The sequence below is a fragment of the Gekko japonicus genome, unplaced genomic scaffold, assembly GCF_001447785.1.
Source record: "Gekko japonicus isolate JY-2015 unplaced genomic scaffold, Gekko_japonicus_V1.1 scaffold459, whole genome shotgun sequence".
NCBI classification, from domain to species: Eukaryota; Metazoa; Chordata; class Lepidosauria; order Squamata; family Gekkonidae; genus Gekko; species Gekko japonicus.
Window position 1 is genome coordinate 874082 of NW_015173137.1, and position 25998 is coordinate 900079.

At 47.9% G+C, this 25998-nt stretch overlaps 1 protein-coding gene across 1 annotated transcript in view; it reads right to left on the reverse strand.

Moving 5' to 3' along the window:
- Positions 1 to 20593, reverse strand: part of AAAS (aladin WD repeat nucleoporin) — a 31945-nt gene extending 11352 nt beyond the window's left edge. Inside the window, exons 1-11 of the mRNA XM_015422219.1 lie at positions 20443 to 20593; positions 17209 to 17332; positions 12720 to 12847; positions 11570 to 11682; positions 10016 to 10107; positions 9147 to 9193; positions 7557 to 7655; positions 5565 to 5708; positions 4648 to 4768; positions 1106 to 1230; positions 361 to 421 (exon numbers count right to left, since the gene is read on the reverse strand). Of these exons, the coding sequence (XP_015277705.1) occupies positions 361 to 421; positions 1106 to 1230; positions 4648 to 4768; positions 5565 to 5708; positions 7557 to 7655; positions 9147 to 9193; positions 10016 to 10107; positions 11570 to 11682; positions 12720 to 12847; positions 17209 to 17331 (1053 nt within the window). The 5' untranslated portion in view covers position 17332; positions 20443 to 20593. The remainder of the gene's footprint in view (positions 1 to 360; positions 422 to 1105; positions 1231 to 4647; positions 4769 to 5564; positions 5709 to 7556; positions 7656 to 9146; positions 9194 to 10015; positions 10108 to 11569; positions 11683 to 12719; positions 12848 to 17208; positions 17333 to 20442) is intronic.
- Between the last annotated feature and the right edge of the window lie 5405 nt (positions 20594 to 25998).

The following is a 25998-nucleotide window of genomic DNA, read 5'->3' on the forward strand; positions in this document are numbered from 1 at the left end:
AAAGAGGAGGAGATGGACTAACACCTGCAAGGCAGGTGTTCAAATCCCAGCAAAGACGCCGCCTCTCGGGGCAGATCCGGGTGAACCAGACAGCGGCTCTGCCTCAATTATCCCCTGTCTGATCAGTGCAAACAATGGCCTACTTTGTAGATCCTTCAAAGGATGGACCAGATAAATGAACGTAACCCACTTTGCGCCTAATGGAGACAGGTGGGCTATAAATCTCACTGCTGTTTTTTTTTTTTTAAAGCAGCCAAAAGCAAACAGAGTTTACAGCTACTTTTGCTTCTGTTGAGGCGCCCTGCCAGAACACCTCTCTCTAATTCGAAAAGCTTTCTCCCACAATGCTCAGCAACCTACCCGGCAGGGACCCTTGATAGTCGGCCACTTCTCGCAGGTCCACATTTGAACCTCCCAGACTCTGCAGAAAGAGAACACAAAATGTTGGAGAAAAGTAAGACTGCTCTGGACGGAATCGGATAGAAGAAGATGTTCAAAGAGGAGCTGTAGCAGGGAATGGCTTTCCTCATATGTAATCAGGGTGCAATGGCGGACTGGGATTTGGGAGGTCCAGGTTCAAATACCTGCTCTGTGCCACGGAAGCTCTCTGGGTGACTTTGGGCCAGTCATGCACTAGTCCTGACCTGGATAGCCCAGGCTGACCCGATCCCATCAGATCTTGGAAGCTAAGCAGGGTTGGCCTTGGCTAGTATTTGGATGGGTGACCTCCAAGGAATACCAGGGGCGTGACGCAGAGGCAGGCAATGGCAAAACACCTCTGAAACATGTCTTGCCTTCAAAACAAGTCTAGCTTGCCACCTAGTGGCGCATAACGCTAAAAGAGCTAGAACATCTGGCTGCCAAACAATCTTAGGATCTCCTGGCTATTCTACACACAATGCTATATGATAATTGATTAATTAATTAACCATGCACTCTCGGCCTAAGCTACCTCACATGGATGTTGTGAGGATAAAATGAAGGACAGGTAAATAAATGAGCTCCTTGGAGGAAAGGGGGGATAAAAATATATTAAAATAAACTTGCTATCATGGATCACTTGCTACAGAAGGTCTATGAGGCTCCTAACCCCTTCTCTACTCACCTAAAGACAGCTGAAGGTGTGGCAGCTAGTACTTTGCTGCCGTCAGGTGACCAAGCCAGGAAGGTGACCCCACCTCCTCCAAACCACTGCAGCTGGACACAGTTTTCTGTGGATACGTCCCACACCTAAAGCGAATAATGACAACGGAGGGAATTAGAGAAGAGGCTTGAAAGATACACATTTACCTTGCAGACCTGAGAGCATCCACACACCCATTGCTGTCAGGCTTGTGTGCAATACTGCTACCTCCCTGAAGCCCCCGTGACCAAGACAGCAAGAGATCAAATGTACCAATACGTCTGTTTATATTTATCAGCAGTTCTGTTTTTTTATGCGTCAAATACTTGGCACTCTGGTGAAGGCTGACTAGGTAAAAAGCACCTAAAGGTAGATGCCCAAGGGTGAGGGGACCAATGATGGTGGTCTGTCCAACTGCCCTCTGAAGACCAGCATGGCCTTTGTTTTGACCCAGCACTGGGGATCTGCCCATGATACCAATGGAACAGAAGGAATTCAATGGGTGGGGCACACACACACTCTCAGCCTAACCTCCCTCACAGGGTTGTTGCCAGGACAAAAGGAGGAGGAGAAGATCAGATTGATGTAAGCTGCTTTGGGTCCCGGCTGGGGGAGAAAGGTGGGATATAAATTAAATAAAAGCCATTGTGATGTAATGGATAGAAAGCTGGTCTTCAACCGGTTCCCTTTTAAAAGCAAAACATCTTCTGCTTGTCCGTTTCCCTCAGTTACCAGTTCAGGCTTGGGTAGGTTTAGGGCAGTCATTAGAGCACGAATCTCAGTGGATGACCTTGGCACAAGTACTGTTTTCCCACAGGAATGATGCAACAGAAAAGGGGGGGGGGGTTGAAATCATGTAAGTTACTCTGAGCTCTTTGGAAGAAAGGCGAGATAAAATTCATTCGGAGGAAAGGTGAGATAAAATTTATTTGTTGGACTTCTAGTTCATTCTATTGAACTGCAACCCTGAGAAAGGAAGTCATGGGAACTTCCAAGTGTTTCTTCCAGAAGAAACAGTAGCGCCAAACTCTAAGGAGGGAGTCTGGCTCATGCTATGGCAAAGAAATATGCTCTTCCTTTGGATGACTGTTGCTGGACTAGCAACAATCAGCACAGCTTCATGTGACAGAGATGTCTGACATATAGACACCTTTATCCAGAAGTGACGAAAGCTTGTGCAGCAACTGGGACTCTCAGCTGAGAAGGAGCTCCTGACCAGCCTTGATTTATATAAGTCATCTATATATCTAATAGCCAAGTTGCCCCCGGAGTGCGGATCGCTAAATCAGCGCTCCGGGGGCAGCTGGGGGGCCGGGGGAGGTTTGTGCACACGTGGGCCAGTTCCCACGTGTGCACAAAAATGCTAAAAGTTGAAAAAAATATTTACATTCGGTAAAAAGTAAAAATTAAAAGAGCGTTCCCTGCGCACGCGCAGAGAACGCTCTGGGAACTGGTGGGCCGGCGGCTGGAAGGCACTCAGGCCTCGCCGCCAGAGCCGGGGTGGGTTGGGGGAAGGAGATCCGCCGGGCCCAAGACAGGGAGGGGGGAGGAGATTGGGAGGCTCGCTGCAGAAGTCTGGGGAAGGGGGGGAGGTCGGCGAGGCGAGCACCAGCTTTGGGACCTGGAGGGGCTCACAATGGTCGCTCCGGCTTTCCCTTCGGCTCCCGGCTCAGCTGGCTCCTCCTGGGCTCCCCGGCTGGCTGGCTGCCTTCTGCCGTTCTTGGCGCTGGGCTGGGCTCGGCGCCCCCCCGGGGTGCTTTAGCGTAGCCCGGTCTCTGGAGCGCGCTGCGCCGCGAGGCTCGCCCCTTCTCTCCCGCCTTCCCCAAACCACTTCCTCGCCGGCATAGGTGGTGGTGGTGCTGAGCAGTCCTTGGCTCGGAGCCCGGCAGGCCCGGAGCCCGGCAGCATCCCCCGCCGCCGCCACGCTCCCAAACTGGCCTCGCTCCCCACTGCGGGCTCGTTTTTGCCAGGCGGCGGCAGCTCACAATGGTTTCCCAGTCCGGGCTTCTCTCGGGAGAAGAGCGCTGTGGAGGAGACGGGGGAGACGGGGGAAACCGGCAGGATGGAGGGGGGGGGAGCTTACCTGTTCTTGCTGCTTCCTCCTCCGCCTGCTCTGCTCCACCACCACCCCCGCGAATTTCGCGGGTCCCCTATCTTGTGGTTTATATAAGTCAACATTTGGTGGCTGTCAATGTGACAAATTTCTTGGGGGCTAGATACCACCTCACTGGATTTTGCCCTCTGTCACAGAGTTTCACACTTAATCCAGTTCAACAGAGTTTCCTGAAGGAAATTTTAAAAATGGTTTGAGGGGCCTGAGCAGAAACCCACGCAAGCCTGGACTGGTAACTGAGAAGCACAAGATGTTTTGCTTTCAAAAAGGAACCAGAATAAATTTTAATCAGGAAAAAAAAACACACACACAACTGAGGTCAATTTTAACAGTGAGCTAGGAGTTGTGGGACCTTAGGCCTCAAAACTGTTACATGCCTCAGAAAAACTCTCTCAGGCAGGTTTATCAACACAGTACTTTGCTACAACTAAGTTAAACACCAGGCCCAGCAAACCCTGCTAGTATGCTGAAACACTTCATTTACCCATTCTGTGAAACGTAACTAATGACATTTCAGATCTTTAATTTCAACTCTTCTCAAGCCTAACTCCTGACTCTCAGTATTCAAAACTTAACTTGCTCTGACTAATAAAGTTAGAGCTTTCTCCAATATCCAGTACCTATTGGCTGATTCAGGCCACTGCTATGATTGTTTTTAACATACATTTATGTGTTCTGCCTGTCACAGTCAACAACTTCAGGTGAACTGCAAGAAGATCCCAAAATAAATATTTGCTTTCCTACTTTTTGTGTTCATGCCAGAGAATAGCAACAATCACATTCAGGAGACTGCCAATGGACTCAGGGTACCTTTGGAGTTCTTGGGCAGTCACAAAATGGAATAATCGCTGCTCTTGTATGAGAGTTCAAATAGTTCAAATTCTGAACGTTTGCTGGAATGACTGTCTATAAGATGTCTTCCCTGCTGCCTACACAAACATGTTGCTTCTCCTTTCTATATAATATATTCAAGGCAAGGATTAAAAAATATACCAATATACAAAATAAAATACCTCTTGTCACGGGCGGCCACGGATTCCCACCTCTGTCCAACACTACTCATCCTTCTCTCACAGTTAGGAACTATGGCTGCAGACAGTCATCGCGTTAGCAATGTCCTTGTTTGCTCCGTCGTCTTATGCGGCTTTGGAGCTACCCCTCCCACCCAGTGTTCCCTCTAAGCTGAGTTAGTGTGAGCTAGCTCACAGTTTTTTAGCCTCCAGCTCACACATTTTTGTCTTAGCTCAGGAAAGATGACTCCAGAGCAAACTAATTTATGCAGTAGCTGAACCACTTGCTCACAACTTTAATGCCAGTAGCTCACAAAGTAGAATTTTGTCTCAGAAGACTACACAGCTTAGAGGGAACATTGCTCCCACCCACCAAGACAAAAATAACCTACTGGTCTCACCAGCATGGCCGTATCGACAGGCGACGCTGACAGGAGCAACCCTCCGCTGGGTGCCCACGCCAGACTGGTAACTGGGCAGTGCCCGGGGTGGCTCAGCACCTGGGCGCATCCAGACGAAGGCCTGCAGGGGCAAAAGACAAGATCTTTCCATCAGGAACAGGAGACACACGACACCTGAAGCACTCAAACACAGAACTACATACATGTTCAGAACACTGAATATCACATTGGTTGTCCAGTGCAGAATACAATTTCCCGAGAATACCAGCTTTCCCGACACATATGTAGACAAGTCTAGCATTCAAGGGGAGAAAGATAAACAACGTGCACAGCGTCTGGAGAAATATCAGGGACCAGAGGGGACCCAGTAGCACTTCCAGAGCCTGCAAGGGCTTCAAGGGCTCTGTCCTTCCATCCACAGCTAATGGAAGCTGTATAAGAAGCAGAGGTGCACTTGTTTCTTGGCATAAGTTACATTCCAGATTCTTTTATATACAGAGTAAAACAAGAGTGCAGTGGCACCTTAAAACAGTCGCATACGCTTTCATAAGTCAGAGGCATATGCATCTGAGGAAGTCAGCTCTGGCTCATGAAAGAAATATGCTGGGAATAAATTTTGTTAGTCTTTCAGGTGCCACCGGACTTCTGTTTTATTTTGCTGCAGCAGACTAACACCCATCTGGAATTTTTAATAGTCATAGCTATGAGAATGGGGTTGTGGAAAGGGGAGAAAAGAAATGGGAAACAGCCTCTCCCCAAAATAAGACAGTCCTTCATAATCTCAAGGACCCCAAAGCTAGTAGGGTTTCCTTAAAGTTCCGACTGTAACATGAAAGAACAACTGTGCCAGTGAGAGTCAACATGGGTTACAGCTGCTGCATATACTGCAGTGAGGTTTGCGATTACGGGCTACTTACCTGGTGGAAAGGGAAGTGGGGTCCAGATGCCAAAGCAGGACACAGCTGTGGCATGCCACTGCAAGGATGGACGCACACAGAGGCTTCCACGCCAGCGACGCCACGTTCCTCTGTAAACGATGTTTCAAGATTGGGACTGTTGCACTGGAGAAGACAAGCAGGACTGAGGTGACCACAGGAAAACCAGCTCAACACCTCAACCGGGTTAGGACACAACCACAGATGCATGGGAAACAGATAACACAACGGAAACCAGGGTGCGAGCGCTCTTGTTCAGACAAGGTTTCCGTGTGAGTTTCACAGGCAGACGTTTCTGAGCGTGGATTTCTCATGTGTACACCTAATATTCTGGTCACTGCACCACACAGGTCTACGGGATGAAACCAACACTTCCTTCCCATTCCAGTGGTGCACTGTAGTTAAACAGTTAGTAAAAGGCCCTGACCTGGATAGCCCAGGCAAGCCTGATCTTGTCAGATCTCGGAACCTAAGCAGAATCGACTCTGGCAAGTACTTGGATGGGAGATCTCCTTGAAATACCGGAGGCAGGAGGCGGGGGCAGGCTTTATTCAGCCACCTCTCTGAATATCCTCCAGCCCCCCCCCCCCCCCCCCCCCCCCCCCCACCCCCGTCACCAGAAGCTGCCATGACTTCCAGGTGCACACACACACATACACATATTAAAAAATACCCAAAAATATACAGTTAGTAAAAGGTATAGTGATTACTGCTGGCCTAGGGAGACCGCTCATTGTGAAATTCACTGAGTGACATTAGGCCTGACGCTCTCTCTCAGCCTCACCTACCTCACTGGGCTGATATGAGGATAAAATGGAGAAGGGGCATACCATTTATGCTACTCTAAGCTCCCTTGAGGATGGGTAGGATAAACACTGAATACATAAATAAAAACAATGGCTTAACTCCTTGCTCATACTGATGAATGTAGACGTACCACACAGTTCTATTTGTTAAGAAGAAGAAGAAGAGATTGGATTTATACCCCGCCCTTCACTACCCAAAGGTGTCTCAGAGCGGCTTACAAACTCCTTTCCCTTCCCCTCCCCACAACAGACACCCTTGTGAGGTAGGTGGGGCTGAGAGAGCTCAGACAGAAACTGCTCTTTTTTCAAGAGCAGCTCTTATCAGAACTACGGCTTGCCCAAGGTCATCCAGCCAGGTGCAAGTGGAGGAGTGGGGAATCAAACCCGGTTCTCCCAAATTAGAGTTCACACACTTAACCACTACACCAAACTGGTTAACCACGAGCAGGGCAAAATCCGTGACAAGTTTTGCTTCATGGTCTGGTTTGTGCCCATCCCTAATCACAGCTGCTGCTGTTTCTCAGTGTCCCACTTAATTTAATGACAGGACTGAACTTTGCCAATTCATCTTTTTGGGATACTCAACCAATCTTTTAGAAAACTTGGTAAGGCCTTTGCAAGGGCAAAAATGGCAAATCCCTGCTCTAAAGGAGGACGCTCATAGGGGGATCACAGTTTCTCAAATCCTTGTTCCCTTGTTACAAGTGATATCTAGTAATGAGCAGATAAGCCACTGGCTTCCCGTAACCTCAACAGAAGCTCTTTAGACCAAGTCCATATTACAGAAATAACATTCCTTGTAGGAGGGCCGTGCTGACTGCGTGGCAAACCCGCATGAGGGCACTGGTCTCCTGCCTGATCTCCAGGAAAGGTTGGGAACTTTAGGTATTAGGCTAATTACACAAGGCAGAAAACATCTGCTGCGTTCATCGTGAGAAGCTACCTTGGCAAAGGGACAAGAGATAAGGAGCTGTAAGGTTTTGAGATCAACACATTCCATGCCATGAACGTATCTGTAACTTTCCCTGACGAAGGGAGGAATAAAGGCGGGGGACGGGGGAATTATTTTCAATAAATATCTCTGCTCAGCCTGGCGAGAGTTCAGAGTTTTCCAGCAACCGTTTGTCTTGTGTCTTCTTTGAACCCTCCGAATACCACAATTCCTTACCTCTTGGCATTGTAAACACGAATGGAGTCATCCAGCAGGGCGACTGCAAACTTGCTGGTGTGGGGATGCCAGGCAAAGGCTCGGATTGAGCAGCCAGCCCTGAATCATGACAATTGGGAGAAAGGTAAAGGAGAGAAACCATGTTTCATTTACGCAAGAGTCAAGCAGGAGCTAACGTACAGAAGCCTGGCAAATTTGGAGTAAGTGGGACCAACAGCACATTCCTGACCAGAGTCAGTCATGAGAAAGCACCATGCATCACAATGAGGATGGCTAAACACTGGTACAGTGGGAGTTTTGTTATCCAGCACTTGATTATCCAGAATGCTCAATCTACCCGGACTGCTCAGAGGGCAGCTCCTCCCCCTCACTGCCATAAGGCTTTGGCTCCGGAGGTATGTGCGCCCCATTCCCACATCCCCAGCCAGCCAGCTTGATGCCTCTGGCTGTTGTTGAGCTTCTGACAGCCAGTAATGGCAGCTGCCGTTACCCTTGCAAGTTTCCTTCTTAGGCTGTTGGGACTCTGCTCTGCCAGCGGACTCCCAGGTAGCTGCCCCACTTGTCTGCCAGCTGTGAGGGTGATTCCATGGCTCAAGGGGAGGGTCCCACCAGGCTCTGGGGCTGTCGTCATGGGGTGGGGGTTTCGTCACTGCAGATCCCTCCGGGTAGGGGGCAGGGCACAGCAATAAACTTGAGTAAGCAGCAACCCCCTTTCCCTCCATGAGCACCAGATAACAGAAACTTTACTGTCGGGGCACTACGGTCAGGGGGGGCGCCATCTCCTGGAAATCACAGGCCCGAGAGATGTTAAATTTGCGGTGACCAGGACCAGGGCATTTCCGGTGGCAGTTCCTACCTAGTGGAAGGAGCTCCCGGAAGAGATCCGGGCCCTGCGGGACCTCTCTCAGTTCCGCAGGGCCTGCAAGACGGAGCTCTTCCGCCAGGCCTTTGAGTAGGAGCTGCCGCCACCACTACTCCACCTTTGCCCCCTATGCTCTGGCGTATTAACATCATGATTGCCTGGCCCCCAAGGGGGGAGCGAGGCGCCTGGGCACGGCTTGGATGATAAGATCTTGGGAAGTAGTTATGGAAGTTAAGATTCCCCATCTTGTTTAAATCTGTTGTGAATTTGTTATTGTATTTTACTGTAATTTATTGTTTTTAAATTATGTGTTTACTGTTTTAACCTTGGCACATGGTGCCCTTGTTAGCCGCCCTGAGCCTTTGGGGTAGGGCGGGATATAAATTCAAATATTAAATAAATAAATAAATAAATAAAAAGGCCATCGTCTCCTCTCCCCCCCCCACCGGTATTTCAATGCTCTGGATTCTAATTACAAATGCAGAACCAACAGGTGGAAAATATTCCAGGGTCACTAATTCCAAGTGGAAGGCAGTGATCTTTGTCTGTGCATAGCAGAAGATTTCTGCCTCCCTGCATATATGCAATCACATATTAAAGATCACTTCGGGGACAACTCAGGAGTAATGACTCCACTGCACATGCTTAGCACTCAGGTTGTATAAGGATGGGTGATGCAGCAGACCATGCATGCCATGACCTGCCTGCCCTGAGCAGACAGAACTTACCAATCCACAGCCTGGGAGAATTCAGCTATCATATCTTCACTAGGCAGCTTTAGATGGAAGGGAAAAACAAAGAAAAATATTAGTACTTTGGCAACAGTCTCACGCGGTTTGTGCAGGTTTCAAAACTGGGTTTCAAGCCATGGGCTGAACTTGGGTAGGAGTGAAAATCAGAAGAGCCCTGGATGGATCAAACCAGTGGTCCATCTAGTCCAACAGGCCGCTTCACGCAGCAGCCAACCAGTCACCTTGGAGGGTCAACAGAGTGCAGAATGTGGAGGGTCGCTTTAGTCATCATGGCTAGTAGCCACTGACGGACCGATCCCCCACGAGTCTGTCTGACCTCCTTTTAAAGCCTCCTGTGCCTGTGGCCATCACTACCTTCACCGACCCTGAATCCCACAATTTAATTACTCGGTGAGTCCTTTTGTCTGCCCTGCATCTACTGCCCATCAACCTCATTGGGCGCCCTTGAGTTCTAGTATTAAGAGAGAAGCAGTTATTTCTGTCCACTTTCTTCACCCAAGACATAATTTTATAAACATCTATCCTGTCCCCCTTTAGCAGTCTTCTCTCTAAACAGAAGACTCTTTAGTCTTTTCCCTCCTTGTAAGAAAGGTGCTTCACCCCCTTAATCATCTTGGTTGCCTCCTTCTGCACTTTTTCCAGGCTCTGGAAGGGCTCATGGGGGTGACGTTTGACTAGGGGAGAAAAGATTCTCTCCATTAAAACAAGCCCACAGAATCCAGAGAGGGCTCGATTGGCATAGCGAGCACTCCAGCCATACTCCCGGCCTGGACTGTCACACCCTCCTGCTATCAACCAATCCCGGTGCTTCTGTCCCGCTCAGGCCAGCGTTGCTCAAGCCTCACCGACAAATGGGGAAAGAAGGAGCCGTGGAGGGAGGAGACCCAGCGACAGAGAGCCAGCGTACAGCACGATCCTGCTTTCAGCCATCGGACAGCTGCAAGGAAACAGAGGACACGATCAAGAGTCCACCTTTCTCCCTAAGTTTCAAGGCAGATTACAGGATATAAAGCAGTGCAATGAGACAGCGCAAGACAGCCAATGAATAATGCAGTGGGGGTAGAATGATGAGATTCTAGAGTGCTGCTGACTCCAGGAAAAGGAGGGCTTTCCAAGCCAAGTTCAGCTCTAGATTGAGAGGCGCCATGCTGTGGTTCCCCTCACGACATTTATCCACCTATCAACGCACACTGACTCTTTCTCTCTCTCGCATCTTTCTTTTCAAAGAGAATGGGATCCTGGCATAATGCTGGCTTATTCATTAGTCTAGGGGTTGCCAGCCTAGTCTTTAATGAGAGCTAATTCTGAGTAATGAAAAATACCCTGAGCTACTCTACTCCCACCCCTGTGGCACGTGACCCCAAGTTTTGTCCTGCCCGAGAAACAGACCACAGACTAGGAAGAGCACCAGGTGTGACGCTATCAGCTCAGCAGCATATAGAAAAATCATGTAAAATAAAAGTTGGGTTTTTTAAAAAAAACAACCCAATAGCAGATCTTTTCTTTTCGCATTTGTGTCGTGTGTGTGTGTGTGTGCGTGTGTTTACACATGAGTGCCTGGAAGTCATGACTGACTTCTGGCAACCCCTAGTGGGGCTTGGACATTCAGAGAATTGGCTTACTTTTGCCTGCCTCTGCGTCCTGGCCCTAGTATTCTTTGGAGGTTTCCCATCTGAGTGCTTGCCAGGGTCGGTCCTGCTTAGCTTCCAAGATCTGACAAGATTGGGCTTGCCTGGGCTATCCAGATCAGGGCAGTAAATCTTTTCTCTGCCTTCTCCTGGGTTTTCTAGGGGATGCACAAGCTACTCTGCAGCAGTTAGGGAGCTACCAGTTGGAGACTCTCTGTCTCAAGCAACATAATGGAATTCCGATATTTCAAGGCGGAAGTAAACAATATAAACGACACGGGGCTGCCTCAAAAAATGCTATCTCATTTGAGTTTTTCCCTACGATGAGATTGTGTTTCTGGATGGCATGGGAATGTACAGTTTGATGATGTCAGGGCACGACATGAGCGTTACTACATGTTAAGGAGGGGGAGACACAAGGTTACAGCTTGGGCGGCCAGACGTTTGCCCTCAGTGATGCAGCTCACCAGGCGATCTTGGGCCAATTGCATAACCCACCTCACAGGGTTGTTGTGAGGATAAAATGGGGGAAGAGAGAATGATGAATACCACCCTGAGTTCCTTAGAGGAAGAGTGGGATACAAATTTAGTAGACAAGACATGGAAAAGTGGGGGGAGAGAGAGAGAGAGCGCGCAAAGAGGACAGTGAAGTTGTGCGTTTGAGGATTAATACTTTCAAACCAGTGCTCTGGAAAAAAGTGCAAGGAGCACGAAAGGGGCCCTGAGATACACTGTAAACAAACTGAGGGCTCCAGGCGCTCTCAGCATTACCTAGTTGCTTTGCAGAGTCCGTCCAAGACTGCTCGCCCAGCCCCTGGTTCCACTGCTCCTCCCCCTCTGCATTCGCAAGCTCTTCCAGCACTCCGGCCACCCCGACGTCACGCCTAGGAGCAGAGGAAATCCTGTGATATCTCTGTGCATGCTCTATGTGCCAATTTTCACCACAGAAGCCTCTCTAGATAGTCTCCAGTTTTCTTTCCAACAACTCTCTCCAGCCTCCAGGAAGAAAGCTCGAGAGGCAATGCAAGCTTGATTTTAAAGGCTCAGAAACCACCCCTCTTTTTATTTATTTATTTATTTAATTTATTTATTAGATTTCTAAACCGCCCTCCCAAAGGCTCAGGGCGGTTCACAAGCGGCAAGGCCGGGATCTAAAATACAATAAAACACACAATAAAATACAATATTTAATCCACAGTAAGCGACCTAAAACACAATGCTACATCATCAGTCAAGATGGGGACGATCTTCCAACTTGGTGGCCAGCCATTTCCAGTACGCGGTCTCCCCGCTAAGCTGTCAAACTTCAGCCTGGACATAACTGTCCCACCTTCGCAGGGCAGCCGATGACATACTATCTCGTTGGTAGGATAGTGGCGGCGGCGGCGGCTCCTACTCAAATGCCTGGTGGAAGAGCTCCGTCTTACAGGCCCTGCGGAACTGCACAAGGTCCTGCAGGGCCCGGATCTCCTCTGGGAGCTCGTTCCACCAGGTAGGAGTTCCACCGAAAATGCCCTGGCCCTAGTAGTGGCAAGCTTAACCTCTCGGGGTCCCGGAACTATCAGGAGATGGCAATTCCCCGATCAGAGTGCTCTTGAGGGAACACACGGGAAGAGGCGGTCCTTCAGGTAGGCCGGACCCAGGCCATTCAGGGCTTTAAAGGTAAGAACCAGCACTCTGAAGCGAATCCGGTATGCTATCGGCAGCCAGTGCAGCGCTTGCAACCCAGGCTGAATATGGTCTCACCTAGAGAGACCCAACAACAACCTGGCCGCAGCATTCTGCACTAGCTGCAGCTTCCGGATTTGCAACAGAGGCAGCCCCAAGTAGAGAGCGTTACAGTAGTCAAGCCTCGAGGTGACTGTCGCATGGATCACAGTTGGATCTTCTGCCCTCCTGTCTCACCTGACCTCAAACTCACCAGGCGTTGATGCACCTCTTCCACAGGATCTCCCGGTGATGAATGAAGGCCGGCTTAGTGCTGTGTTCCAGTCGGCTGTGGGCTTTCAGCATTTCCTTCGGGATGGTCAGGGTGGGCAGGTCCTCCACCTATACAGCCAGCCAAACAACCAACAGTAGACGGGAAAAACTGAATACCTGTTTTGTACAAAAGAACCAGGAGGGGTCCACAGAGGAAAAAGACTCATCTATGTATTAATCTGAGGAGAGCACATTCATAGTGGGCTCTGTGTGATGCAGTATGAGTTCACAAGTGGAGGAATTAGAACTCAGTGTGGAATTTCACATCAGAAAAATCTCATGTTTAAATTCCAATACAAATCATCTCTAGTTCATCAGCCTGCAGGGAAAGCACAGAGAATTCCCAACTAGAGATGGGAGAGAAGGATTTTTATGAGAGATCAGGTTACATGTTCTAAATAGCTCTTTGCCCCTCCCTGTTACTAGAATCATGCAAAACATAAGTGGAAATCTGCATAATAAATACAGGTTGCAGAATTCAGGTTTTCTATGCACAGAACTCCCCCCCCCCTCTTTTCTGATGCAGAGTTTACATAGCTCAGCATACTTATGTGTTACTAATTTTGTGAGCACCAGTGTCAGGCGAAGGATCCCAGGGACTGGGGGGCAGAGGGAGGTATCGAGGTGGGAGAACGTATTGGAATGGAAGAAGATGGAAATATGGTTATGTTCGATCTCCTTCCAACCTTTGTCCCATCCCGAGGCGGGAGAGCTGAGAAAACACACCACCCTTCGACACTGATGTTGTGCAATGCCAAGTCCATCAATAACACCATGACACTGCAAAATTGTATAGCAGTGTAAGATGTGAATCTGGCATGCGTGACCGAGACCTGGACAAGGGAGGGTGAAACGGTCACCTTAAAAGAGCTGACCCTGCCAGGCTTCTCGGTCCTCCATTAGTCTCAAACTGAGGGGCAGGTAGTGGTGGCGATACTCATCTGAGGCTCCGGTCACACCGGGGGAAAAGGTGCGGCTGAAGTGTGGCTTTTTTGAGCCGCATCAAAAGAGAAGCGCGGCGGCGGGATCAGACAGATCCCCCCGAGCCGCCGCGCAGTTGCTCCCTGGCATGATCAGATGCCAGGGGGGAAGCCACAGATCGGTGAGCGAGGCGAGGCCGCTGCGCATGTGTGCACCTGCGCAGTTTGGCAGGGAGCCTCGCATGCTGCCGGAGACAGGCACGCCGGCAATCACATGGCCGCCCCTGCTGCGGATTTTCTGGTAGGTAGTAGTGTTTTGTAGGGGGGGGGGTTATCCACATCTTCGGTCGGAAGAGAGGGATCGGGGACAGGTGCGCGCCGCTTCCCAGATGTTGCGGTGTGATCGCGCCCGCTTGATGCGCCCCCGATTCGTCTCTCTCACAGATCAAAGCCTCCTGTGTGACTGGGGCCCAAGAGGGTTTTTCCTTTAGGGCACTCCCTGTTCCAAAGATCACCATTACTGATTGCATTGGCCTAGTCTGGGATACTGAGGAGAGTCTGGCTGTGTGTCTGGTGTACCGTCCACCTAGCACCCCAGCGGACAACCTACTGAGCCTGATGGAGGTGGTAGCGACTTGGCCCTTGGCGTTCCCTAGATTGATAGTTCTTGGAGACTTCAACATCCATGCCAATGCTGCTGCCCCCTTGCAGGGACCAGAGACAGCGTCTTCCATGGCAGCACAGGGACTCTCCCAGATTGTATCAGGTCCCACACACTAAGCAGGCCACACACTGGATTTTACCTTTGGCATGGGGATGGATATGGATCTGATCACTAAAGATTAAGTGTGATGGTCAGATCACTTTGCCCTGAAGGCCTGGTTGGGTATCCCAGCCCCCTCCTGTCTAGGCGGCGAGCAGATTTATACCAATTTGGTTCCAGAATGCTCTGTGGGATCCGATGCCCTCATTCATTAGATGCATTGATAGGGTGGCTGCTTATATTTATTTATTAGCTGCTTTACCTCCATGTGGGGCTCAAGGCAGCTTACAACATTAACAAAACGCATAAAACAGATTACATAAAAACATAAAACCAAACTTTAAAATCACAATTTATTAATGCTTTAATCAAAGACAATTCCAAATGAAACCATCTTCAGCTGCTCCTGAAGAGAGATTGTGAGGGCTGCACCTCCCTGGGGAAGTTGTTATGTAATTGCGGGGCAGCCACTGAAGAGGTCTTCTCTCCTGCACCCACCCAACGAGTTTATTTGATTGACGGGACAGTCAGGATGGCCCCTCCCTACGATCTTAATTTCTGGGCAGGAACGTATGGGAGAAGACGGTCCTTGATACCCTGGTCCCAAGTCATGTAAGGCTTTAAAGAACAAAACCAACTCCTTGAATTAGGCTCAGGAGCTGATCAGTAGCCTAGTAATATTGGGGTCACATGCTCCCGACAGCTGGCCACAACCAGCAGTCCAGCTGCAGCTTCCAAACACTCTTCAAGGGTAGCCCCAAGAAAAGTGCATTGCAACAGTCCAGTCTACATGTAACTAAGGCATGGATCACTCTGGACAGTTCTGACTGAGTCAGGAACAGATGCAACTGATGCACCAGCAACCCAAGCTGGGCAAAAGCATTCTGGGCCACTGCAGCCGTCTTCCCAATTTGCAAATCTGGCTTTTCAAGGGGAGCAAAACTCAATCCAAGAGATCTCATCTGAGGTCCCTGGTCTGTCTTTCTACCAACACAGAGAACACTCATCCAGCCCATTACTGACTCAAGCCCCAGTTCAGAACATCAACAGCATCCTCAGAATTCAGTGGAAAAGGCAGAGCTGGGTATCATCTGCATATTGGTGACAATTTAGCCCAAACTTCCTGATGACCTCTCCCAGCAGAGCTGTTGGCAGCCCAAAGACAGGGGCCAGTGTCATGGCCACCTGCTGTGGTACAGGTAAGTATGGGAGAAGGTCCAGCCCCAGACAGTGGGCAAAAGATATCAGCAACTTAGGGTGCCAAATTTCCACAGACTAAGAGCAGAATTAGAAATTCAGGATTAGAACCTGTTTTGGTTCAAGTTTTTGCAAAATACAAATTTTCTGACACAGGTTTTTAGATTTTTCATTTTTATAGCAAACGTGAGCCACATTCACATCACAATAATGATTTAGATAGTTTATTACTGCAGCACAAAGTGCATTGGTTTTGTCTACTGAAAATTGTACAGCCACATAGAAATCAGAGCTTGACTGCCTTCAAAAAGGGATTTAGTAGAATAATTTTTGAAGAATTACTCTAGAAAGTTTGAATAAAGATGTTTACACTGCTTCAGGATTACAGTTTATTCAGTCATAGGAATATATAGGGAAAGTAAAGCATTCAGGAGGGTAGAATGGATCTTTCTGTTAAGATAACCAACATATGACACATTTACTCTCTCCGGGTTGGATCCAGAAGAAGATTTTGGTTGACAAAAGGGGGCATGTGCCAATTCTCCCATTCTGCTACAGTCATCATATACCCTTGTCCCTAGAATACCATTTCAGGGTGCATTTTGGGCTGCAATGAAAGGAGGGGATACAAGAAAGTTGCACTCCACAGCTGGAAAACCTCTCTGACTGTGAAAATCACTGCTGGATCCAAGCCTTTATATCCTGCTTTTAAGAAAACTGTGTTCCAAAAACAATGCCAAGCCCTGACCTCAGGCTTGCAAACTGGGAAAAAAAACATACACAGGAAGAGGGAAAGCAGGGATGCTAGCAATTTTATCTACTCTTTTTTTACTGCAGTATTTCTGATAGGTTTTGAATTATAGTATTTTAAAGTCACATATTCAAGAATATAGCAAGTTTAGATTGTGAGAGCATGCATTTCTTTCAATAGAAAGTGAATCCTTTGACTTTGGATGGATTGCACAGAATGATTTTAGAGACTGCAGCAGATATGCTATCATCAACAGGATGTCCATGGTAACCATTATAATTTTTAAGGACAGTCATGCTTTCCTTGTGACTTCCAGTAACTAAGAATCTGCCTGTTAAATGTCAGTATGTATGATACACTGTCATAGACTGACCCTTGGGGTTTGCATTTCCCTCTCCCCTCTTGTTACATCTCCTGCACATAAGGATCTCAATTACAAGGTCATACAAAATGGAGTAATGGACCAGTGATTTATTCAGAATACTGAGACATCTCTTGTTTGTACTAATGAACATCTGAGTAACTTTACACCTATACTGCATGGTAGATCTTGATATTTGTAGCAAAGGGGCTGCACGTGGCTTTTGCTATCATAGTTCTGTTACCTTTGCTATCTAGCATATGTGTATATTTACACAGACACACAAATGGTAGATTTCTTGGGCCTTCTGTTCTATACTTTGTTCAGCCAGATGAAAAAAAGCAGTTCATTTTTCCTTCCCCTCTCTCAAGACTAGCTGATGGGAACACAAGGAAGACCTAGGTTGGTTTCTTCCTGGAATCAACAGCTGTTGCTTACCTGTGCTTGGATAGGATGTGGAAGCTTCTCACTGCTGTGCCCAGAAACCAGTGCATTATTGTATTCATAGAGGGTGATGTCTCTTGGAGGCGGTGGAGGTGGGAAGAGTGCTAGGGAACACATCCTAGTGGGGGGGGGGGTTTGTCCAGGAAGAAATGGTAAAGAGAGAGAGAGGGAGAGAGGGAGGGAGTTTGTCAAACAGGGCAGCACTACAGAAGCAAACCAGTAAAATGAGCCTGCATTCTGAAATCATAAAGCTGCCTCCTTCCAAAATCTATGCCTGAAAGAGTAAGAGAACTCCCATACCCCCAGATTCTACCCCACGGATAGCTGGGGTTTGTTCTATGAAAGATGAGGACATTTCTTGAAATGTACACTTAAAAACCTCTTGCAAAAAAGTCTCATTTGCATTCAACTGATGCTGACACATGACTCGGTCACCTTGTAATGCTTAGCTGCCTTCTAAGCCAAGTACCATTTCTCCTAGAAATTGCTTCCCCACTCAGAATGATAAAGAAGATGCAGTGGACATGCCATCTTCACCTAAACAAACAGCCCAAGCCAGCTCATTTGCAGATGCATACTCCAAAGTTCTTCAAGGTTGATCCTTGAAGTCAATAAAATACTTGCCACTACTGTAAATTATGTGCCCAGACCATCTAACCAAGCAACCTTGCCCTTTGTTTGGCAAGCATCTTCTCTGTTTGGGTCAGTTGTCTCAGCTGGTGCTTGCCAATGTTGAATGTAGTAGTTGGCTCCTTCCTGGATCTAAAACCTTCTCAAGCATCTATGTATGAGATCACTAATGCATGCAGTACCAGCAGCAATCATACAGAACATTATTAGTCAGGAAATGACAGAAATAGACAAGTTTATTCTGAATGCCTACTGAGAAAGCTTATAGAGTCAGTTCTGAATCAAGGAGAAGGGAGACCATCCCAGATTTTTTCTTTTCTTCACTGCTATTAAAGGATTGATTAAACTTGACACTATTTCAGATTATTCTAACAGTCAGTGTACCTTTGGGTATGAATACACTAAATATATGAAAATATATTCAAATCAGTCTGTTGTAATTTAGTGTATACCAAAGGTACACTGACTATTAGAATGTCAATTGTTTGGAAGTGCACTCTGAGGTTACTATTTTGAGGGGAAGAATTATTTTTCTAATGAGCTTAGACTATGTGTGTCACAGTTAAGGGGTTGTTTGACAGTACCCTAGCAAATTAGATTTCATTTCTCCATGAGTCAATATGATAGCCTGTATTAGGTTTTAATGCTCACTTATTTTTTACCTATTGAATATATGCAGAACAGTAAGTTGCATTCAACTTCTCCTAACATAAAACCTGATTGTTTGCTTGTATGTTTAGATGTGTTATGGTTACAGTCGGTTATTTTAATGAATATTTATCAGATGTCAGTGCTATTGTATTGAAATTGTTAAAATTAATAATATTATAAATTCAAAATTAAACAAATTTCAATAACAATCTGTCCAGGTGCATGGAAGAGGGAAACAAGAGGATAAATTTTGGCTTTCCCCCTCTGTACAGACAATCAATGCCATCACCAAGTTTCTAATCAGGGCTGCAGCCCCAACCATGGGGTTGACAAATACCTGCTGAAGGCAGGTGATGTAATGCCTCCAGCTCTCATTGCCCACCACCACTCTGCTGGGTGGTGGTGGGAGGAAATTCCCAGGTGTGATGTAGCTTCCAGCACAACTTGGGACATTACGTCATCGCACCACGTGATGTTCTAGTATTTGCCCAAAACTCCATGGATAAACCATAGTTTTGGTTGGATACTAGAACATGACCCCAGCACAATGGCATCATTTCCAGGTTGCACCAGAAACGATGTCACTGCACCAAGGACACCAATCACCTCTCCCCAAATGGAAGTCTCCACCCCCCACTCTCTCACTGGTTGCCAGAGAACACTCCACTCCTTTTTACTGTGCCAGACCAACAGTGCTATTTCTCTGGAATTTCTTCCAACCAGTTATTTTTAGAGTAAAGCCAGTTCACACAACATCGAAGAATGAATGCCACATAAACCTGGGCCAAAGCACTCAAGACTGCAGGTGGTGGATTACAATTTTCTATTTCTTTCTTTATTTCATTTTATTTATACCCCATTTTTCTCTCACTGTTCTTCTCTTCTCCATTTTATCCTCATAACAGCCCTGTGAGGTAGGTGAGGCAGAGAGTGTGTGACTGGCTGAGGGTCATCCAGCAAGCTTCCATAGCATAGTGAGGATCGGAACCTGCTCCTCCCAGATCCCAGACTGGCACTCTAACCACGACACTCTAACCACTGGCTGAGTGTTCTTTGACATTTTTCTAAAGTCCATAAAAACAGAAAACTAGGGCAAGGAGAAAAAACCCTACCCCTTTCTCTTTGCTTGCTGTGCAAGTTTTCTATTTGCAGGGAAATCTTAAGAGAAAACAGTGTATCAAAAGGATCCGCCCCACTCCACCACTTGAAAGTGTGGTGTATGTATTATACATTATGACCTTTTCTCCTTTCTGGTATTTGTGTTTGGTGGTTGAGACTCATGAGATTGAGTCTCTGTTTGTTATATCTCTGTGTTAGTTAGAACCACAGGCGCAGACTGCATGACCATTTGTGCCTAGGGATGCCAGCTCTGGGTTGGGGAATTCCTGGAGATTTTGGGGGTGGAGCCTGGGGAGGGTGGGGTTTGAGAAGGGAAGGGACTTCAGCAGTATATAAATGCCATAGTCCACCTTCAGAATTGGCAATTTTCTCCAGGGGAAATGATTTCTGTCATCCGCAGATCAATTGTGATCCTGGGAGATCTCCAGGCTCCAACTAGAAGTTGGCAATGTTGGTTGTGCGCATCCCTCTGTCTTCTTGCTAATGATGCACAAACGGGTGTTGTTTTGAACACACCAGTCTCCGCCCTGCGAACTAAAGAGTGGGAACTTGACTGAGTTCCTGCAAACAAAAAGGATAATCAAAGAAATAACCACTTCATTCTACCATCTCGTTCTCCTGCGTGCGCGAATCTTACTTCTATTGAATTCAATGGAACATCATCTTCAGCAAACACGTGCTGGGTGCCTAGTTAACGCTTTACCACCATACATTTACTGAATCTCCAATAAAGGGCAGTGAGAACGCAGTAGAACCTGCTCTACCAGCCTAACCTACCCACACTGACAGCGGCCCACGGCAACGCCAGCTCCAGCCACCTGCACTCACCCTGGCCGCGAAGTTCGTCAGGCTCCACTTTTTGGTTCCAAGGAGCCGAGATGAAGAACGGAACTCGCTTTATGCCACTTTGGCTTTTCCCGGGCACCGGGTACCGAGTGAGGCCAAACCTCTGCAATAAGCGAGACGCGCAGTCTCAGTGCCCGCCTCAAACCATCGGTCGCGCTGCTCCTAGAGCGGCTCGCGCGTAGGGAAACAGGAACTTTGCTCAGCCCAGCTGAGTGGCAACTTCTTAAAGGGGCCGGTGCTCGATTTCAGCGACCCGCTCCGCATTGTGAGTAGAATTCCCCGAGCGCAATGCTGGCGCTGATGTTTACTGGGGAAGCGGGTCTTACTGTATTCGATGGAATTTATTCCTGGATCACAGTATATAACGTGAAAGCGATACTGTGTGGTCCTGTGCACGCTTAGGCAGAAAAGAAGCTCCACCGAAATCGGGGTGGGGAAATTTACTTCAAAGTGCACCCCGGGAAGTATACGTAGGATTGCAGCCTTTCCTCGAAGTTTCTTAAAGCTGGTTCCTTATTCGTTATTCACCCGGTAGCCGGGTTGGTCTAAAGCAGCAGAACGAAGTTTGAGTCCAGTGGCACCTTTAAGACCAACAACGTTTTATTCTGGGTATAAATGAAACTTTGTTGGTCTTAAAGGTGCCACGGGACTCAGACTTTGTTCTGCTTATTCACGTTTGTTATGGAGCAATCGTAATCAGGTTTATCCGGAAGTGTCTTATATTATTCAGTGCTGTTTACTCCCAAGAAATTGTCCTTAGTATTGCATTTCAGCCTTAGTTTGTTATCCATTAAACCAACGACAAATATTGATATTTAAACAGCTTTCAACAGCCAAATTAGCTTTGGACCAGGAGCTATATTGCACCCTGAGTCTCTAAAGGCTGGTTTGTGAATCAAGAGTTTCAAAATGGATGTTCACAGAAATCTCAGAGGTTTGCACTGCTAAGATGAAGTGTGTCTTTTAAAGTCCTTAATCATGGGGTTGCCAACCTCCAGGTGGTGGCTGAAGATCTCTTGGGATTGCAACTGATCTCCAGCCAACGGAGATCAGTTTACCTGGAGAAAACGGCTGCTTTGGAAGATGGACTCTATGGCATTATGCCCCATTGAAGTCCCTTCCCCTCCCCCCAAACCCTGTCCTCCTCAGGCTCCACCCCCAAAATCTCCAGATATTTCCCAATCCAGAGTTGGCAACCCTACTGCCTACGATCTCTCCCCCCCCCCCCAACACCAATTTTGCCTCGCTGGGTTTGTTTGAGGACAGATTGGATGGGAGAAAAGCTAGCGGAGGGGTTGTGGGGAGGGGAGGTCATGGGCACACCATCCTGTCCTGTTCCTTCTTCTGTGTGTCCCATGTGCCTGGCCTTTCATTCCATTTAGCAATGCCACCTGAAGAGCCCCAGAATAAGGAACACATTTGTGAGACTGTTAAGAAAAAGGAGTGTGCGTACTCAGATGTAAGCCCAATTTTATTCAATGGAACTTACTCCCAGGGAAGTATTCTTAGTACGGCAGCCTATGTACACCAGAAGGTTATCAGAACTTCAGTAGATGTTCTGTGTAATATATCAGAGTTGGTATTTGCAGTTATGGTGCATCTTTTCTATGAGCATTTGTAAAACAAAATAATAATATAATAAAATAAGGAGCAATTCCTTGAAATAAGGAACAGGGGCAAATATGAGTGCCAACAGGCCTGGAGAAAAATATATTTGCTCTTTACCAGAAACATGATGTATGGAAACAGGCAGCTCCAGCTTTTCATGGTACAGAGGTAAGTAACATCAGCTGGTAAAGAACATCCCATTAAACCTCTGTTAAAGGGATAGGACTTCCCCCCCCCCCCCAAGGGCGTTGGGAACCCTGGGCTTGCCACCCCATGGGATATACCTGGAGATTTGAGTTGTGGAGCCTGGGGAGGGACCTCAACTGGGTACGATGCCACAGAGTCCACCTTCCAAAGCAGCCATTTTCCCCAGGGAGACTGGTGTCTGCAGTCTGGAGATCACTTGCAATTCCAGGGGATCCCCAGGCCCCACCTGGAAGTTGGCAACGTTAGGGAAAAGCCTAAAGTCCATTACTGCTTGCCACATCACCCAGCAGTCTTGGGGAGACCACTGCCCACTACAAACATAGCCACTGGTGGGTGCCAAATCACAAGTCGGTTGGTTTGGCCCTGTCAGGTTTGAGTGTATAATTTCCTTAACCAAGAATGGAAGCAACATGTAAAGGAAGCATCTAACATTAGCCTTCCTACCTCAATTGCAGGCAAATTACAGGCTTGAGCGAAAGAGAGGCCCAGAGGTTTCTTTAAAAAGCTGGCATAATCAGAGGAGTATCCCCTGGAAATAGGCCTGGTGGTGCTTCAGCAAATGGTCATCTCTTGTTCATGCTTAATGTATGCCCACTGGCACCATGCAGGACAAGGGAGAGGAGATTTCAATAGACTGGGCTCGATGCATTCAAGACTGAGAAATCTCCTCTTGGAAATGCATTCAAGATGGCATTGCAAAAATGTTTATTTTAAGACTACTAGTCGCGGATGCTTCTATTCTTGCACCAAGGACCGGTGCTTGAAAATTGTCTTTCCTCTACTATACTTTGACAAGACTTCTTGCCTATATGGTTAACAAACAAAGTAATGGAAGCTGTAAAAGGTAAGAAGGATTCCTTTAAGCAGTGGAAAGCTAGTCTCAGTGAGGTTGATAAAAGGGAACACAGGCTGTGGCAAATAAAATGCAAGTCTGTGATTAGATCTGAGGAGCATATTGCAAAAAATATAAAGACCAACAATAAAACTTTCTTCAAATACATTAGAAGCAGGAAACTAGCCAGGGAGGCAGTGGGGCCCTTGGATGACCAAGGGGAAAAAGGATTACTGAAGGATCATAGGGAAATGGCTGAGAAGCTGAATGCATTTTTTTGCCTCAGAACTGCTGATTTTGGGAAGGGTGTTGGAAGACCTGAGTCAGATTGAGGTGATGCATTTTTTGCCTCAGAACTGCTGATTTTGGGAGGGGTGTTGAAAGACCTGAGTCAGATTGAGGTGATGAGAGAGTTGGTCCTACGACTGATAGACACCTTAAAAACGGATAAATCACCAGGCCCAGATGGCACACATCCAAGAGTTTTGAAAGAACTCAAATATGAACTTGTGGATCTCCTGACAAAAATATGTCATTTTTCCTTAAAATCTGCCTTCATTCCTGAGGAGTGGAAGGTAGCTAATGTCACTCCCATCTTTAAAAAAGGTTCCAGAGGAGATCTGGGAAATTACAGGCCAGTCAGTCTGGCGTCAATATCGGGTAAGTTGGTGGAAACTGTTATTAAGGAGAGAATTAGTAGGCACATTGATGAACAAAAACTATTGAGGCAGACTCAGCATGGGTTCTGTAAGAGAAGATCTTGTCTCACTAACCTGTTAGTGTTCTCTGAGGGGGTGAACAAACATGTGGACAAGGGGGATCCAATAGATATTGTTTATCTTGACCTCCAGAAAACTTTTGATAAAGTTCCTCATCAAAGGCTCCTAAATAAACTCAATAGTCATGGGATAAAAGGACAAGTCCTCTTGTGGATCAAAAACTGGCTCGTTAATAGGAAATAGAGTGAGTATAAATGGGCAGTTTTCACAGTGGAGGCTGGTAACTGGTGGGGTACCATAGACTCAGTACTAGGTCCGATGCTTTTTAACTTGTTCATTAATGATTTGGAGTTGGGAGTAAGCAGTGAAGTGGCTAAAGTTGTGGATGACATGAAATTGTTCAGGGTGGTGAGAACCAGGGAGGATTGTGAGGCACTCCAAAGGGGTCTGTCGAGGATTTGGCGAGTGGGCGTCAACATGGCAAATGGGGTTCATTGTGGCCAACTGCAAAGTGATGTACATTGGGGCCAAAAATCCACATTGATGAGGTCCAAACTGGCAGAGACTGACCAAGAGAGATATCTTGGAGTCGTAGTAGATAACTCACTGAAAATGTTGAAACAGTGTGCGACTGCAATAAAAAAGGCCAATGCTATGCTGGGGATTATTAGGAAGGGAATTGAAAACAAATCAGCCAGTATCATAATGCCCCTGTATAAATCGATGGTGTGACCTCATTTGGAAATAAGATGGCGCATTGGCGTCACAAAAATAAAAAATAAAATAAAAATTTAAAAACTCACACTTGTAAGCTGGAGCAGGCAGGACCATTTTGGAGCAGGCAGCTGCTCATCCACAGAGGCCTCCCATGGCAGGGCAAGGGGCTCCGGCCGTAACAGGGTGAGAGGGAAGGGAAGCAAGCCGCGCTTGGGGAAGAGGTGGCAGTGGGGGGCCTGGACTAGATGGAAGTCAGGGGGGCTTGGTAAGAAGTCAGGGAGCCAGGCCTCAGAATGCCCCACTGTAGCTACGGGCCCAGTCACCACATCTCAAAAAGGATATTATAGCATTGGAAAAAGTGCAGAAAAGGGCAACTTGAATGATAAAAGGGTTGGAACACTTTCCCTATGAGGAAAGGTTAAAGCGCTTGGGTGCTCTTTAGCTTGGAGAAACAATGACTGAGGGGTGACATCATAGAGGTTTACAAGATGATGCATGGGATAGAGCAAGTAGAGAAAGAAGTACTTTTATCCCTTTCTCACAATACAAGAACTCGTGGGCACTCAATGAATTTGCTGAGCGTTCAGGTTAAAACGGATAAAAGGAAGTACTTCTTCACCCAAAGAGTGATTAACACATGGAATTCACTGCCACAGGAGGTGGCGGTGGCTACAAGCATAGACAGCTTCAAGAGGGAATTGGATAAACATCTGGAGCAGAGGTCCATCTGTGGCTATTAGCCACAAGGTATAGATAGGAACTCTTAATCTGGGGCAAGAGCGCGCCAGAGCGCCGCTCCGGGAGCCCAGAAGCTGGCACAAATGGCGGTGGCAGCAAGCCCCGTCCCTAGCACTCCACACTGCGGCCTGTCGCCAGCTTCCTAGGGCCCGCGCCAGAGAACTGCGGCCCCAGGGAGGCCCCAGGAGGCCCATCACTGCCTCCCCGGAGCCCGCACCAGAGCGCTGCAGCCCCAGGGAGGCCCCAGGAGGCCCGTCGCCGACTTCCTGGGGCCTGCGCCGGAGCGCTGCGGCCCTGGGGAGGTCAGAGGAGGCTCGTCGCCGCCTCCCTAGGCCAACGCCAGAGAGCTGTGGCCCGGAGGACGCCAGAGAATGCCTGTTGCCACCTGCGCCGGAGTGCTGCCGCCCTGGGGAGGCCTTAGGAGGCCCGTCGTTGCTTTCTTGGGGCCCACACCGGAGTGCTGCGGCCCTGGGGAGGCCAGAGGATGCCGGTTGCCGCCTTTCCAGGCCAGTGTCGGGCACTGCGGCCCAGGGGAGGCCAGAAGACACTCCCCGCCACCTCCCAGGGTAAGTGAGGGATCTGTGCGGGGTTGGCGGAGGCATGCTTGGGGGAGTGGAGTGGGTGGGAGAGTCTTCCCCCTCCCCCCAACTCTTTCCACTTTTTCTTTCCCTCCTTTCCTTCCCCTTTCCTCCCCCTCCCTTTCTTTCTCTTCTTTCC